At 53.3% G+C, this 16646-nt stretch overlaps 1 protein-coding gene across 1 annotated transcript in view; it reads left to right on the top strand.

Annotated features, from left to right (window-relative positions):
• Window positions 1-430: 430 nt before the first annotated feature.
• TRPV3 (transient receptor potential cation channel subfamily V member 3) overlaps window positions 431-16646 on the top strand; it is a 32091-nt gene continuing 15875 nt past the window's right edge. Inside the window, exons 1-8 of the mRNA XM_045824276.1 lie at window positions 431-546; window positions 2698-2818; window positions 9250-9354; window positions 9498-9584; window positions 10307-10467; window positions 11241-11417; window positions 14078-14218; window positions 15813-16093. Of these exons, the coding sequence (XP_045680232.1) occupies window positions 2700-2818; window positions 9250-9354; window positions 9498-9584; window positions 10307-10467; window positions 11241-11417; window positions 14078-14218; window positions 15813-16093 (1071 nt within the window). The 5' untranslated portion in view covers window positions 431-546; window positions 2698-2699. The remainder of the gene's footprint in view (window positions 547-2697; window positions 2819-9249; window positions 9355-9497; window positions 9585-10306; window positions 10468-11240; window positions 11418-14077; window positions 14219-15812; window positions 16094-16646) is intronic.

Here is a 16646-nt window from a genome sequence, read left to right as displayed (position 1 = left end):
GCTATCAAGTCTTGGGGCTGGCCCCTCTGAGGTCACCCAGTTGAGCCTCAGTGGTGGCTTTGCCTCCCAGGGGCCAGAACAGAGCATTTGACTATTCATTAAGCCCTCCCACCAGCAGAACCTCTGACTTCACAGCATCCTTGGGAAGTAGGCATTGATTCCCATTTCTCAGTTGGGAAACTGAGGCTCATGATGTGAATCATCCAATAAAAGAGAGGGAAGATTTGAGACCAGAGCATTGGCCTTGACACCTGCTGCCTCCTCACCTTCTCCTGGGTCAGGGTGAGGCTGCCAGGTGGGCGTGGAGGTGATTCAGGCATGGCACGTGGGCGGGCGGGCAGTGCAGCCAGCTGGTGGGTGTGGCCTGCCTGGTGCCCAGGGCAGGTGGCCCAGCCAGTTCTGCCTCTGAATCCTCATTCCAGCCATCTCTCTCCCTGTGATGAGAGCCTCCTGCTGCCTCAGCCACAGTCCCACCGGCGGGCCTTGGGCCCGGGACATTCGGTGATCTCAGAGCAAGGGCAGCCACTGCCACCTGGACCTCACCAGGTGAGTTGCCACACAGGCAGCCAGTGCCCTTCAAAGCCCCAAGGAAGTCCAGAGAGAGCTCCTTAGGGTTGGGAAGGAGTATGAGGCTCAGCAGGGGAAACAAAGCTGGACATGAGTCCTTGGCCATGGGGAGGGTTCGAGAGCACAGGTTCTGGTGGGCCCAGGAACCCTTCCCTGAGGTTTGGGAGTCTGGCAGAGGGAGAACTCTCACAGCTGCCCAGGCCAGAGGTAAGGCTCCTGTCTTCCTAGCAGGCCCAGGGATGTGCCTCTCTAGAGCACGGGTGTGATGGGACTTCAGGATGGGGTCAGGTGGCTCCAGAGCTTGAGCGGGACTGTGTCCAGGCATTCCGCAGGTGCTGGGCCAGCCGGTGTGGGGGCTCCCTTGTGGCTGTGGGCCTTGTCCATCTCCAAGGAAAGGCTGTTCCAGTCAGTGTTACTGCTTGGGAGGCACGACCTCCTACTTCCCAGGTGGAAGCCTGCTCTGGAGACAGGGATGCCAAGACAGTGAGAGAGTCCAGCTGGTGAGAACACCGAGTTTTCAGGGTGACTCAGGGAGCTAATTACAGCTGCCGCACTCCTAGTCCAGGGTTCTCCTGAACCTCTGTCCCTCACTGCCCACTACTCGCCCACACTCATGGGCCCAGGGAAAAGAGGGTGGAGCAGCCAGCTGGCATGCATAGAGACACAGGGTCCTCGGGGACCATTTAGCCCATTTCTCAGAATAGAAGCCAGAGGCCCAGGGAGGTGTGGGAGATATGCCTTTCATCCTTCTTTACTCTTGGCCTGCATGTCTGTGCATCTGGCTGTTTCAATCCTCTCTCAATGGGCTGCTCTGCCCTTTGGCCTTGAAGCCCCTCCTCAGAGCTCCCTGCCTCCAGGTGCCTGAACTCAGGGCCAAAGGCCTCTGCTGAATGACCCCTCCCCTCCTGAGTCGCTCACTTTTAGCATGTGTAGGGGGGTTGTGACATTTCTAAACCTTACTCTAGTCTGATGACAACCTGCTCCAGATACCTCCTCCAGGAAGCCATCACTGGTGGCCCCAGTTCTACTCCCCCAACTGGTCTCTTCTTACAGAAATCTGTCCCTCACCTCCCTCCCACCCCTGTGACTTGGAGGGAGTTCTCTGAGGGCTGCTCAGGCTGAGAATTGTCCCCATCAACCTCAGAGTCACCCTCTGTCCACACAACCCTTGCCCCTTCACCATCTCTCTCTATATGGTCAGCCCACCCTTCCTCACAGCAGCCTCCCTCTGGAACCCTGGTCTCTGGTGTCCCCACGCCACACACAGCCTGTTCTCTCTAAGGTGGCTGTGTCCTGTGTGCCCCGCTGCCTTGGGATCTGCCACAGCTCCTGCCTGGTGTTCCAGGCCCTTCCAACCTGGCCCATCCTGCTCCCAAGCCTTTAGCTGCCAGGGCTCCCCATGAAGAGCCCAGGCTCTCTGGCCACACCAGCTCCTTGCCACTCACTCAACCTTTTGACTGCTGGTCTTGGCTCAGGCCATCCATTTGCTTGGATTGCTCTTCCTCCCTCCACTGTCTCCTCAGAAGATGTATCAGCCCCTCATTCCAGCATTTCCCTCCCAGCCCAGCACAGGATCCAAATGTACTGAACACCAGTAAAGCAGGTCTGGATGGAGGGGCTGCCCCTCTGTCCCTGGGGAAGGGGGCTCCTTTGCTCTGAGGATCAGTGTGTTAGCTGCACCAAGGTGTGGAGAAATCCAAAAAGCAGAGGGGTTGAAGCTGTGTTAGTAGGAGCATAGTGTCCAGAGCAAAGGAGGTGGTGAGTCCTGTTCTCTTGAGGACAGCTCCGAGCACAAAACCAGAGGCGAGCACTGGGACAGCAGAGTGTCTTCTCAGGAGGCCACCTGAAGGGGGTGAGGCTGGAGATGACGGCCTGAGAGAGGCTCAGGGCATGGTGGTCTGTACTTGGAGGCTCTGCAGGACTCTCCTAGGACCCACAGGTGCAGGGTGCCAGAGCAGGGAACAGGGAAAGCTTCAGGCACGGTCTTCCTGAGAAGAGTTGGTGGCCTGGGAAGGGAGAGAGTGAGTTCCCCTCCTAGGTGGTGTAAGCAGGGGGCACAGGGGGCCTGAAGCCCCCTGAAGCTCCTTCCTGCCCCTTAACCTGAGCATCTGTGCTGTGACTGTGTACTAGACATGGAGGCCCACCCCAAGGAGCTGGTGTCCCTGATGGGAAGAAAAGCCACTGTCGCCGGTGGGAATGCTGTCATCCTGCAGGAGAAGAGGCCAGCAGAGATCACCCCCACTAAGAAGAAGTAAGACTGGCAGGCCTGGGCCTGGGCGCTGTGCTGCGAGGGCTCAGGAGGGTGGGCACCGTGACTGCTGTGCCCACCCTCCTGAGCCCTTGTCTGGGGTGAACCTGAGAGTCTCAGTCTCATCTGCAGTGGTCTGGTGCCCAACCGGGTACATATAACTTGGGCGAGGTGGGGAAACCACACTGCAAACTCAGGAGGCTGAGCTGGGGAGGTCAGTATGGCTGGAATAATCAGGGAGGCCTTCCTGAAGGGGTCATGGTGCACTGAGACAGGAATATTCAGGAAGGCTCCTGGGGGAGGTAAGGGATGGCCGGAGCCATCCTGGAGACAAGGAGCAAAAGGTGGGTGGAGGTTCCAGGTGGTGTGACCCCCCCCACTGGGCACATCCCCTGCATGCCCAACCAGGTTATTCACCCTCTGTAACTCTACCTGTGCAACAGGGACACCAGCAATGGAACCGACTTATAGGATGACAGTTGGTTGGGATTTTGCCATCAAAGTGTTCAGCACTGTGCCTGGCCTGCAGATGGTGCCCAGCATATGTTGGCATTAATACTCTTTTTGTTGCCTTCATCTTCATCTTCATCTTCATCATCATCATTGTCTTCCTCACTCCACAGGGCCCCGGGAACCTAGCCAGGGCTGGGATGGCTATTATTAATTCTTAGTTGGGAACATGGAAGAAGGAAAGTACTTCTCCAGGGTCACACCTGTCTCCTGAGCTGACTCCGCTGTAGTCCCTCCACCTCCTCAGCCTATTTGTTGCCCCTCAATCCTGAATGCCCCTGCCCCCGACCAGTTGTGCTTCCCCTGGCTCTGGGGTGGGCCCCCCTGCTCTAAGCTGGCCCATTTTTCTGCTTCCTCTGCCCCTGTCCCAGGCATACTCTTGGGCCAGAGGTGAGCTTGGTACTTTTCCTTACGTTGGTTTGATTAATAATCCCCAAGGTCTTCTGTGCATCTGGTCTAGGCTTGGGCCCAGGCTGGGGAGTCCAGGACATGGAAATAAGAATGCCTGCCCCTGCTCACTGTCTGGTTGGTGAGAGGGGGCACCAAGGAGAACTGGAAGTGCCCCAGAGAGAGGGTGAACTAGGCAGGCATGACGGTGGGGGGGGGCAAGTAATGCTGATCCTGTGGGGAGTCTCGGGATACTTCCTGGAGGAGGTGATACTAGAGTGGATGATGGCAGGTGGAGAGGAGGAGGAAGGGCATCTTGGGCAGGGGCTGGGGCAGAGACCAGTGAAAAGTCCCATGTGGTTGAAGTGCTGGGTGGGTGGGGGAGTTCGAGGAGATGAGTTCCATTGGGAATGGGTTTGGTGGTCAATTAAGGAGATTGGACAAAACAGAGGGCAGTGGGGAGCCACAGAGGGCTTCATATGAAAGGAAGAGCATGGTGAGATTTGCATTTTGGAAAGGATATTCTGGGTGATCTGGGTGGATGATGGATTGGAGGAGAAGCTGTTGGGAAACCCAGATGGTGAGGTCTGAGCTTGGACAGTTAGGGGTGGAGAAAAGGGGGCCAATCAGAGAGATATTAGGATGATGGGGTCCACAGGGTTAACTATGGGAGGGGAGGGAGAATGGAGAACAAAACATCCTCTTCTTCTGGTTGGGGGATGGAGCTGGAGGGACAATGGTGCCCTCTTCAACACAGACACGTCAGAGGAGAAGGAACAAGGTCAGAAGGAATAAGCCAAGTTCAGGTGTGAAATGTTTGCTAAGAGGTATGTAAGGGACATCCAAAGGGAAGCTCCATCCTGGAGCACAGGAGAGAAAGTTCATAGACCAGACAGGCCCATGGGGCAGTCTGGGTCTGGGTGAGCTTGTCTGAATAAGAGCAGAAAGATTTTTGAGGTAAGCCACCAAACACTACTACACTCTTGCCTCTCTTCCCCTCACCGCCCCCCTCTCATGTTCCCAGGGGAGATTGGAAACTAAGGGAAGGATTGAAGTCAGAGTTTCAGGAAAATCCCAGGTTCTTCCAGCAGTCAGGCTGTGTTTTTTGAGCCCATTCCTGTTCATGAGCTTAGCTCCCAGCTCTGCTCTGCCTATGGCCTTAACCAGTCAAGCGTCTGGGTGTGAGACCCTTTTCTTGGGAAGTGGAGGCCCCTTCTTCTTCCCAAGGGCTCTTTGAGGGGCTTGTGTGCCTACTTCTCCCAAGGTCCTAAAAGTTTGGGCATTTCCCTCAGGACTAGGTATAAGACTCCTCAGGTCTAGAAAGAAAAGGAAAAAAGAAAAGAAAAATTATATGTAAACAAAGAAGGTAATTCTGACCATTAGGGAAATATGCACTCACAGTGGAATTGAAGGCACCAAGAAGTCTAGATTGGGGAGAGGTTTTTAGAGAGATTTTTCCTGAACCATCATAGGCACTCCCGCTAATCCCCATGAGTAGCCATCACTGTGACCATCTTACTGGGCCCTGGGCAAGGTGATACCTAGGGACAGAAACACAGGCTGATAAAGGCTGTGTAAGAGTTAGCCTCAGAGTATGTGGGCATTTCTTGGGACAAAGAAGGTGAGACAGGCTCCTGAGTGAGCTTGTCTGAGTAAGAGCAGAGCTACCCTTGAGCTAGGCCACCACACACCACCCTCCTGCCTTTCTTCTTTGCCTCCAGAGAGACAGAAATGCAGGAGAAATAGTGCAGAGCTGTCTGTTCACCTGAGTTAACAACACCCAAGTGGTGTCCTGGCTGGTGTGGCTCAGTGGATTGAGCACCAGCCTGTGAATCAAGGGGTTGCCGGTTCAATTCCCAGTCAGGGCACATGCCAGGTCCCCAGTAGGGGGTATGTGAGAGTCAACCATATATTGATGTTTCTCTCCCTCTCTTTCTCTTTTCCTTCCCCTCTCTCTAAAAATAAATAAAATCTTTAAAAACAAACAAAATACCCTGACAAACACCCAGGCAGACAAACACCCAGGTGGTGCCCTTTGGTGTGGGCCAAAGGTAGGAATAAATGATGCCAAAGATCAGGAGCCAGATGTCACAAGAACTTGCCATTGGCTCATGATGGAGAGTGAGAGGTGGCAGGTGCAAGTAGGGTAGGACAAGCCCTCGTGGTCCTACAGCTTCCTGCCCCAGGAGTTAGATCCTTGCCCACTGACGGGTCCTCTCCAGCCTGGCTCTCACCACTCTCCTTCCTCCTTTCTCAGACACAGCCCTCACCTTCCTTCTAGATGCTTCTTTCATGCTGCTCTCTCTGCTTCCAGGGCTTTTCCCAAACCACAGGTTCATTTCAAATCCCACCTGACAGAGCACAGAGCCTTCCCCGTCCCTGTCCTCAACTGGGATACCCTTCTCCTCCCCCGAGCTCCTACAGTCTCTCTGAAGAGGTAGCCTAGTTATTAGGACAATGTTAGCTCTGGTTGAGATCTCTGAAGTCAGGGCCTCTGGAAAGATCATGCCTGCCCCCCCTGGCCCCCAGGTTTCCTACACGGAGCACACTCATACTTTTTTGAGTAAGTGGCTGAGTCAGTGAAGGAGCAGGCAAGATGAGAAGAGAAGGAGTGGGTGAGTTGATGAGTAAGCCACCTTGGGGCTCAGCACAACCCCTCAGCATGAGTGAGGTCACTTCACTGTGAGATGCTTCATATGCTTCTTCCCTTCCCTCGGGCCCTCCATCTCCAGGCTTGGAGTGGCTAGATGCTTTCATGATTTGGTTTTCTGGGCCATTCTTATGACCCCTGCAGACTCTGGGAGGAGGCCCTGCAAGGAGGAGTGGAAGAGAGGCAGAGGGCCCCTTCTCAGAGTCCTGTGCAAGGCTGGGGGTGAGAGGTGAGGACTTGGGCAACTGAGAGCCCAGAGGGAGGCACATGAGGGATGCAGCCTCTGAACATTACAGTGTCGGGCTGTGGCTGTCTGTGTGCTCATTGGTCCAGTTCACCAGTCTGTCCATCTATTCACCTACTTATCCACCCAACTACTAATTCCTCAGCCACTCTCCCTTCCTTCTCTTTTCTATTCCTCCCTCCTTCCCTCCCTCCCTCCTTCCTTCCTTCCTTCCTTCCTTCCTTCCTTCCTTCCTTCCTTCCTTCCCTCCTTCCTTTTTTCCCTGTATGAATCCATCCATCCATCTTTCCCTTTATCCATTCATACATCCATCATCTATCCATCTACTCATCCATCCACTCACCACTCATCTGTCTACCTATCCCATCAGCCATTCTTCTCACTCATTTACCTTTCACTCACTATCTATCCATCTCTCTGCTCATCCATTTCGTTAGGTCTTCTGAGTGTGAGGACCAGTGTTGAGTTCTGGTGAATTAGGGATGAAATAATTGTAGTTTCTTCATTGAGGAACTTATAGCTGAAGGGCAGTGTGTGGTCTAAAGTGAATAAAACAAGAGCCTTACTGTGCTATGCCCTGGTCTGATCACTGAGGCCAGTTTGGACCAATGCACCAGAACAGCAACTCTGTGAGGGGAGAGATTTTGCCCACTTGTTCACCTCTATACCACCAGCTCCTAGAACAGTACCTGGAACCTTGCAGGCTCTCAACAAATGGAGTAAAGTACTCTATTTTTTGAGTAAATGTACTACTGAGGAGCCCAGAGAGGTGGCTCTTGTGGGGGCACTGCAGGAGGCAGGGGTGTGGCCAATCAGACCGATCACCTCTGATGCCCATTTACGGTCCATAAATGGGTGACCCCACTGCTTCCCTGCTCCAAAGTCCAAGCCTTGGGGGTCATTTGGCCCAATCATTCTCTGTCTGGGTGAGGATGCTTGGCCCAGAGATGGCAAGAGACCACCTAGGGTCACACAGGAGGCAGAGGCAGAGCCAGACTAGAACCCAAGCCTCAGGCTCCAAGTCAGGGGTTTTTCTCCTCCCTTGTCTTCTATTTTGGAAGAAGGATCTGACTTTAGGTCAGGTCAGAAGGTTCCTCTTGATGCGTAGGAAACAGGAAGAGGGCTGACGTGTCAGCAAATGTTGCCCCCCACCACCCTTCACCCATTTCTGGATTCGTTGAGCCTTCCAGGCTTGTCTGTGCCCAGAGTAGAGGAGAGGGATTCCTCGGGCACCGCCTGGGTCTTCCTCCTGTCCACCCCACCCCAGGAGGTGGCTGCGTTAGGTGGCCTGCCTCTGCAGCTAATTGTTGGAGTTGACTGGTTGAAAGCAGATTCAGAGGGCTGAGGGGAGAACAGAGCAGCATGGATGATGGTATAAGCCAAGAGCCTGGATATTAGGAGTCAGTACTCTGACTAATTTGGCTTTTACCCTCAGGGGTGACTATGGATGGACTGCTTCTTCATACTGGGCCTTAGTTTCCCCATTTGTAGAATGGGGTCACCATTCCTCCCCTGAAGCCCTCCCTTCTGAACTTGATATGGCTGGGACTATACTTTGGGAGCTCTTCTGTGGTCTTGTGCATTGATCCTTCTGGGCCTGTGAAGGAGGCAGGTGGCAGGAGGCCACAGTCCAGGCCAGGTGACAGAGCCAGGTCACAGAACCAACACTTACTCTGCAGCAGCTGTGAGGTGGGGGTGTTGCTGTAACAGAGGTCATCCTCAGCCTGATCCTCACCAGCCTGATCATCTCGAGAAGGTGTGTCTCTGCGTGTGTGGTTGTGGGTTCGGAGAGCATGCATGTTTGCATTTGTGGGTGTGTCCAAAGACAGGCCGAGGCTATGTCTGTCTGGAAAGTTGCCTCTTGGGTGTGTATCTTGCCTCTTATGGGACAGTGAATCTCTCTCCTTCTTCCGGGCTCTAAACTCTCCTCTCTCTTCTCCCAGCCCCAGGTAAGAGCAGCCCTTCATGTGCCCTTCCACTGCTCCTCACCTCTCCGGTCCAAAGCGCTTCCCTGAGTTTTTCTTCCTGACAGGATCCCCAGCATGAGTGATGATAGAAGGCAGTTGAGTGTGGGGGTGGGGACTATATCTGAGCAGCCAATGTAACCCCAGCCTTTCAACTCTCCCTCAAGAGCCAGGAAAGGCTCCTGCGTGTCTCATGGTCTTGGGTTCTGTCTCAGACCTGAGGCAGGAGAGGCCATGGGGGTGGGGATGGAGGGATGAGCTCCCATTGCCATGTGCTCCATCCCTGCAGAGTCCCTGGCCCCTGGGAGCAGCTGCAGACAGGAACCCCCTCAGGTGGTAGGCCACCCCAATAGAGACCCCTGGATTCATCTAGCCAGCATTTCTAGTGAGAAGTCACCCAGCTTTGAATCCAGGCCCCAAAACCTTCCTACTGTGTGACCTTAGGCAAGTTGCTTGACCTCAGAGCCTCCACATGCCTGCCTATGAGATGGGGGTGATAAGGTCAATAGCCCCCCATCCCACCGCTAGGGCTGTTGTGGGGTGAGGCAAGACCACACGGGCACGGAGTCCAGTGTGGAGCTGGCAGAGTGCGTTGGCACCCTTGGCAGCAGGGTCACAGTGCACACAAGCGCACAGGCTCTGCCCCAGTTCTAATGGCCTTGCTTGGTTGTCCCTCCAGTGCACACTTCTTCCTGGAGATAGAAGGGTTTGAGCCCAACCCCACTGTTGCCAAGACCTCCCCGCCCATCTTCTCCAAGCCTATGGATTCCAACATCCGACAGTGGTGAGTACAACCGGCTGCCCCAGCTGGCCTTCTGCTCGAGAGGATGGTGGTGACTGGCCCTGGGCCACTTGGCCAAGCCTGGCTGTGGCATGCTAGCATTGTTCATTTTTAAACTTTTTTCCTCTCTTCTCCCTCTCCTGCAGCCTCTCTGGCAACTGTGATGACATGGACTCACCACAATCTCCTCAGGACGATGTGACAGAGACACCATCCAATCCCAACAGCCCCAGGTGAGCCTGGCCCTTCCCCTCCTCCCACAGCGCCGGACAGGCTGGTTCCAGAAGGACAGGCACTGGGCCCCTGAGTAACAAAGAAAGAAGCCGCCACTCTTGGGGGGTTGGAGCAAATGTCTGGGCCTGTGGCTGTGATGTGTAGAAAATTTACTGGAGGAGGGGAATATTACATTTTATAAACTATAAAAGTAATACTTATCCATTATAGTATGTAGCAAAATGAGATCTTAATGCAATACCATATATGTAAATTTAAAATACATGCATATAAACAATCACACATCAATGTGCATTCTGCAAGAGCACATATAGACAAAGGATACATGTCAACACATTAGCATAGTTGCTATTTGGAGTGGGGGGGAATAGATGAAAAAATTCAAATAACACAAAATATGAAAACGAAATTTCCCTTTCCCTAGTCCCATACTTTCAAGGTAATCACTATTAAGTTAGGCATATATCCTTCTTATTCATGACTCTGTGCATCTGAATATACATTTGATATGATGTGATTGCATTTGGAATAGAAGGGGAGACTGTGTAGGGCACCATGGATCCCAGGGGCCTGGAGCATGAACGGAGGGGGTTTCAGGCATCGCCACAGGCATGCAGAGATGTTGGGGGTGAAGTGTCCTGTAGGCACAGCAACTCTGGTGGGGGGAGAGGAAGAGGGGTGGTGGGGTGGTGCATGTGTGGTGAGATGAAAAATTTTCTAGCCTCAGTGCACACCTGGCCAAAGAAGAGCGGAGGCGACAAAAGAAGCGGCTGAAGAAGCGCATCTTTGCAGCTGTGTCTGAGGGCTTTGTGGAGGAGCTGCTGGGGCTGCTGGTGGAGCTGCAGGAGCTTTGCAAGAGGCGCCGCAGCCTGGATGTGCCTGGTCAGTGCTTGGCTCTGGCAGAAGGTGCAGAGCTGGGGACTTCTGTGGGGCTCCTACTGCTCACCTTCTTTCTCACCAACCTGTGGGGCTGGCGTGTGAGGAGCCCTGAATGCTGGGTTAGGGACTTTGAACCTGACTTTGAGGGCAATGGGGAGCCATGGAGGGGCTCAGACAGGTAAAGGTCACGGTCTGGCTACTGCCTGGAGAATGGGGGTGAAACTGGAGAAGGCCTCTGTCCAGGCAGAGTTGGAGCCCCAGCAGCAGGTCTGAGGGAGGGGGCACAGTGCTCAGGCAGTGGCATTGGCAGGATTCAAGGACATGGGCAGTGAGGGGGAGGGAGGAGTCAGGCGGTACCATCAGTGACTTGATGGGTGGTAGCGTCCCCAAGCTGTCTTGGGACAAGGGGAGTAGCAGGCTAGGGAAGTCTCTATTTGTAGGCTACCAGGAGGGGGCAGGCTGGAGATTTGGGGCTTTAGCACTGAAGCAGATGCTGGGAAGCAATGCAGTCAATGGAGTTGCCCCCTACCAGGGAGAGAACGAAGAAGCCAGAGTGAAAGTCCTTGGATAAGGTTCTCTTGGGCCTCTGTGAAGGAGGAGCCCGCAGAGGAGATGGAGCAGAGTGGGTAGGGGGTGTGGGCTCAGGGAGGCCAGCAGGGGCATACAGTAAGGTCTTGAGGTCTGAGGTGGCAGCTCCCACACCCCGACCTCCCCTCCTCTGGGCTGGGAGGGCCGAGGGCCCCTCCTGTGGCTCCACCCTGTGACCCTGCCTGCAGACTTCCTCATGCACAAGCTGACAGCTTCAGACACAGGGAAGACCTGCCTGATGAAGGCCTTGTTGAACATCAACCCCCACACCAAGGAGATTGTGCGGATCCTGCTGGCCTTTGCTGATGAAAACGACATTCTGGACAGGTTCATCAATGCTGAGTACACTGAGGAAGCCTATGAAGGTACCTGCCTGTGGGAGGGGGCTGTGGACAAGCGGGCACGGCCAGGCCATGCAGAGGTGCTGCTGTCACTGAAAGTCCGAAGCACACAGCGTGGCACTCAGCACATAGCAGGCACTCCTCTCTTCCTTCCTTCATTCTACAAATAATTTTGAGCACTGGCCACCTGCCAGGCATTGCTTTTGGCACCAGGGTGCAGTGGTGAACAAGACAGATGAAGGCCACTGCTCTAAACAAGGTGATTTTAGATGAAAAACGCTTTAAAAACAAAATGAAAAAAGGTAATGTGACCAAAAGTGAGTGGGGATGGGCAGCTTTAGGGTAGATGGTCAGAGAAGTGACCTTTGACCTGACCTGCTGAGAAGGATCCAGAACAGCCTGAGATAGAAATGAACATGGCACATTTGAGTGATGGAAAGAAGGTTGGAGATGAGGTTAGAGAGCTGGGCAGGGCCAACGCATGGCAACTATTAGTATCATCATCATTGTCATCATCATCAACTGTCCCATTGAGTCTCAGTTTAGTGGCTTCTTTCTTAGGTGGTCCAGGGAAGGCGCATGGGACCCCCTGGGATAGTGTTTCCCTGGTCGGGAATAATCAGTTGTAAATAATCAGTGAGGTGGATCTTCATTGGAGTTTTTGGAGTTGCTAAACATCCCATTGGGATCTTATGAGGCGCTTGTGGCAGAAAGAATGGGCTCAAGGATTACTGGGTGCCGTCTGAATGACATGCCGGTGGCACTGAGCATCTCAGCCTTTTGCAGATGGGAGTCAAGCTCCAGCCCTTAACGTTTCTCTCTCACACACAAAGTCAAGGGTTGTGAAAAACTAACAGCCATCAATTGGAAGAGAGGAAACTCTGGGAAGATTGTGGCACCTGAGTGCTGAGCAACACTTTGAGTTCCCTGGTAGCCAAAGTAAAGACAGAAACTGAACGAGCTATATAATATTTTCAGCTTGTCATGAGAGAGTTGATACTAGCCCCGTGGCCAGGGGGGTTTAGGCAGGGCCTCAGACTTCTCTGTCTTGACTCTTCTCCCTTTTTGGCCCCTCTCCCTTCTTTTCTTCTTCAGTATTGCAGGGACTACACACTCCTCTTTCCAGCAGCATGTTCTCCTTGAGGGAAGGGATGGACTTTGCTTTCCCCACAGTGGACTCTCTGGTGCCCTTGGGGTCTCACCTAAGAGGTCCTTAATACATATATTTTAAATGAGTGAATAAATAAAGATTAGTGTCTCTGTTAAGACTTTGCTGTCCTGGCTGGAATTCCTTACCTTTCTCCTTTCTCAGTCTCCCCTTGTCCTTTCCTTCTTTCATGAGTCTGTGTTTTGCTGGTGGGTTGGTGGGGGGCTGTGGGTACCCCAGCCCTCTGCATGGTGGGAGGAACCTTTTATTTCTGTCTTCCCAGACACCTACCCCTACTCTTCCCCCTGATAGCATCTGTTGACACTTTCCCTTCCCTGTTCTAGGCACTCCCTGTAAGAGAAGCATTTTCCCTTACTTTGGGCAATCACCTTGCCTTTCTGAGCCTCAGTTTCCCCATCTTGGCAGAGGCTAACATTTCCTCCCTATACTGCTTAAGAGGCATACAATGACAGCTTTTCAAATATTCTTATTTTTAGCAGATTATCAGAGGCCTTCAGACTTAATTGAATAAATTATTTTTAAAACAATTTAAAGAATGCTTGGTTCTTTTATACACCAGGAATTTATTTTTATGTATTGCAAGGTGGTAGCTCTTTGGAAAACGCTGCTTCTGGTGGGACAATCTGAGACACCCCTCCTCCTTTGTCTTCCCACCTCCTCCATCTGGAGGTTCGGAAGGCTCTGTCCACAGGCTTAAGGTTCCTCTTCTACCTCCCTGCTTGTCCCTGGTTCCATTCCTCAGTCACCAGCACCAGTCACCCAGCACCCAGGCCAGCCACTCGGACGTCACCTGAGACGACTTGTTTTCTTCAAGACTCACAGATCATTTTCTGGACTTTTTCTCTTAATGTTCTTTGGGCTTTATTACCTCTTTCTCTACTGGAGCAACAGTCCCGCCTAAGTCTGGGCTCTTTTTAAAACACCCTCCAATTTTGCAGCCAGACTGACCTGAAAATGCATATGTACAAAACCCCCAAACTTTGGACGTGTCACTTTCCTGCTTCAACATGTGGCGACTTCCCCCGGCCCTTGGGATGAAGTTCTACCCTCTTACCCTGGCTTATCAGGCTCTGAGCTGGCCCCACCCAGCCTTGTCAAATTTCCATGATGGCTGTTTAAGAGGCCATTTCTAGGAGCCCCTCACCCCACTGGCCTGGATTAAGAGCCCAGCGCTGGTACTAGAGCGCCCCCACCTCCCTGTAGGCTAGCACTTAATTTTCAGCGAGACTCTGCTTCTTCAGAACAAGAATCAAAACTGCATCCCGTGTGTACTGTATCCCCAGGTCCACGTTGGGAAGCACGGAGTAGGCGCTCCTTAAATAGTCCTTGCTTTCATGTAAAATTGAAGCAAAGGATGAAGTTGGGACTCTTGGCAGCTGGCGACACCAAGACCAGACAGGCAGCTTATTTCGCCATGGTGGAGGGTAGGGAGACCAGAAAGGGAAAGAGGCCAAATAGGGTTTGTCACCGGGGTCTCAGCCGCTGAACGCCCCCACCCCTCCCACCCTGTCCACAGGGCAGACAGCGCTGAACATCGCCATCGAGCGGCGGCAGGGAGACATCACAGCGCTGCTCATCGCTGCCGGCGCCGACGTCAACGCCCACGCCAAGGGGGTCTTCTTCAACCCCAAGTACCAGCACGAAGGCTTCTATTTCGGTAGGTGCCGCCAGTCCGGCAGGGGCAAGGATTGGGGTCGGGGAGGAGGGCAGAGGGCCCGCCCCGCCCTGCCCGGCAGCCTTTGCCTGGAGGCGCTAGGGGGCTGGGGGCTGGAGAGCCCACTGCGAACTTCTGCCGCCCAGAGTTGTCCTGGAGAGCAGAACCTGGACCAGGGTGGGGGCAGGACAGGTCCGTCTTAATTAGACCAGAGAGGCAGGGGCTGGGGAAGTGGGGAGCCTGCTGTCCCCGAATGTCACCTGGAAATCTAAGAGGGGACACAGGTGATCTAAGAGGAGCAGAGACCAGGGAGGCAGAATGAGGAGACGGCCCTAGTTTACAGGCGAAGCGACGGGTTCTGAGCAAGGAAATGACTCGCCCCTGTGCAGTAGGCAGCTGATGTAAGTGTCCCTGCCGCCAGCTCTGGCCTTTGGCCTCTGTGCTCAGTGCCTCTCAGGACTGCAAACAGGGAGTCAGAAGTGTGAATATGAAAATTCCCTTACCGACAGGCTAAGGAGTCCGAAAGCAATTGGGGTTAGGATGTTTCAGGGCAAGAATATTTTTTTTAAATGTGTAATTTAGATACAGAAAATTCACCCATTTTAATTTAAAGTTCCTTTCATTTCCATAAATGCAAGACCCTGTGACCAGGACAGGAAGCAGACAGCCCTATCACAGCAAAAAGTTCCTGGTCCACCCTGCTTCCCACCCCACTCCGGCCCCGAAGGGCTGTTGCCCCCTGACCTGGTATTTCTTCTGGGCAGTTTCTGAAGCAGCAGGACTAGGTGGGTCTGGGTGGCCTTGAGGACAGGGTCTTGTCCAGCCCACTGCCCAACGCCAGACCTGTTTGGAGCCGGCACTGGGAAGCACTCGCTGGGTGGGATGAAGCAAGGGGACAGATTGAAGTGGGAGCTAAGCTGCAGACCTGCCGTCCGGTCCTGGTTCTGCCTCAGGTTTGCTGTGTGACCAGGTGTGACTCGCCTGCCTTCATGCTTCTTAAATATTTACTGAGCACTTACTATATACACCGGGTGGTGTTCTAGGTATTTGAACTATGTTAGTGAACAAAACAAGGATCCCTGACCTCATGGAACTTCTATTCTATACAGGAAAGAGAACATCAATAATAAACACAATAAATTACACTAAGTCATATGTTAGAAAGTGATAACTACCACTGGGGGGAAAAAAAGTAAAGCATGAGGACTGGAAACAGAGTTCTAGGGCAAGAAAGAGGTGAATTTCAGTTCTAAATAGGGCAGTTAGGGTGACTCACTGAACAGGTGACATTTGTACAAAGACTTGAAGGAGGTGAGGTAGTGAGTGATGTAGGTATCTGAGAAACAGCACTCCAGGTAGAGGGGACAGCCTGCGCAAAGGCTCTGGGGTAGGAAAATGCCTGGTATGTTTAAGAAATAGGGTTATTGCAATAATCTAGCTTCAGTTTCTTCCCATAAAAAGGGAGCTGGGGAGAGGGACCGACAGCCCTAGGGGTCCATCCTACTGAGATGGCCAGGGCATGGGCTTCAGTCCTGGGACTTGGGGAACACAGCTCCAGTCCATGAGAGAACTGAGCCCTACTGCTAACCTCTCCCAGGTGAGACACCCTTGGCCCTGGCAGCGTGTACCAACCAGCCCGAGATTGTGCAGCTGCTTATGGAGAACGAGCAGACGGACATCACCTCGCAGGACTCACGGGGCAACAACATCCTACATGCGCTGGTGACAGTGGCTGAAGACTTCAAGACCCAGAATGACTTTGTTATGCACATGTATGACATGATCTTGCTCAGGAGTGGCAACTGGGAGCTGGAGACCATGCGCAACAAAGATGGCCTCACCCCGCTGCAGCTGGCTGCCAAGCTGGGCAAGGCCGAGGTGAGGTTTGGGGGCAGGTGGGAGGGCAGCAGGCACTCTACCATCTGCCAGCCCTGGGGCCCTACAGGTTACACCTCAGCCAGGGAAAGGTTCGGTTGTGGCTGGAGGTGGGTTGGCTGTCAGTGACCACAGAGAGCTACAGAGGTGCAGTATAAGGGCCCACTCTCTGGGTTTTAGTCCTTGATACTCCATGTTTCTATCTTCTGCCCTGGCACCCCGCTCTCTGGGGCCAGGGTTGGGAGCCTTAAAGCTATAGTGACACAATATTTCAAATTGTGTCTGAGGATTCTTTTGTGGCAGGAGGCTGTGGGGCTTGGGGCCTTCAGCTTCTCGGGAGGACAGGAGTCCCAAAATGGCTGCTCTGGGTCCAGAGCCAATGGGCTGCTATTCCCCAGCTCTGGAGAAACCCCAGCCTGTCCATCAGGTTGAAACTCTGAGCCAAGACCCCAGCAGAGCATGGGGCTGGTTATGGCCTTTTGTGACCACAAGCAGCTTAACCAGGAGTTTTGGTGGAGACTCGAGCTGGGGTGGGCTCCCATCTCTTGGTGGTGGA

The sequence above is a fragment of the Phyllostomus hastatus genome, unplaced genomic scaffold (genome assembly GCF_019186645.2).
Source record: "Phyllostomus hastatus isolate PE091 unplaced genomic scaffold, TTU_PhHast_1.1 phas_scaffold_55, whole genome shotgun sequence".
NCBI classification, from domain to species: domain Eukaryota; kingdom Metazoa; phylum Chordata; class Mammalia; order Chiroptera; family Phyllostomidae; genus Phyllostomus; species Phyllostomus hastatus.
This window is presented reverse-complemented; position numbering and strand designations above follow the sequence as displayed.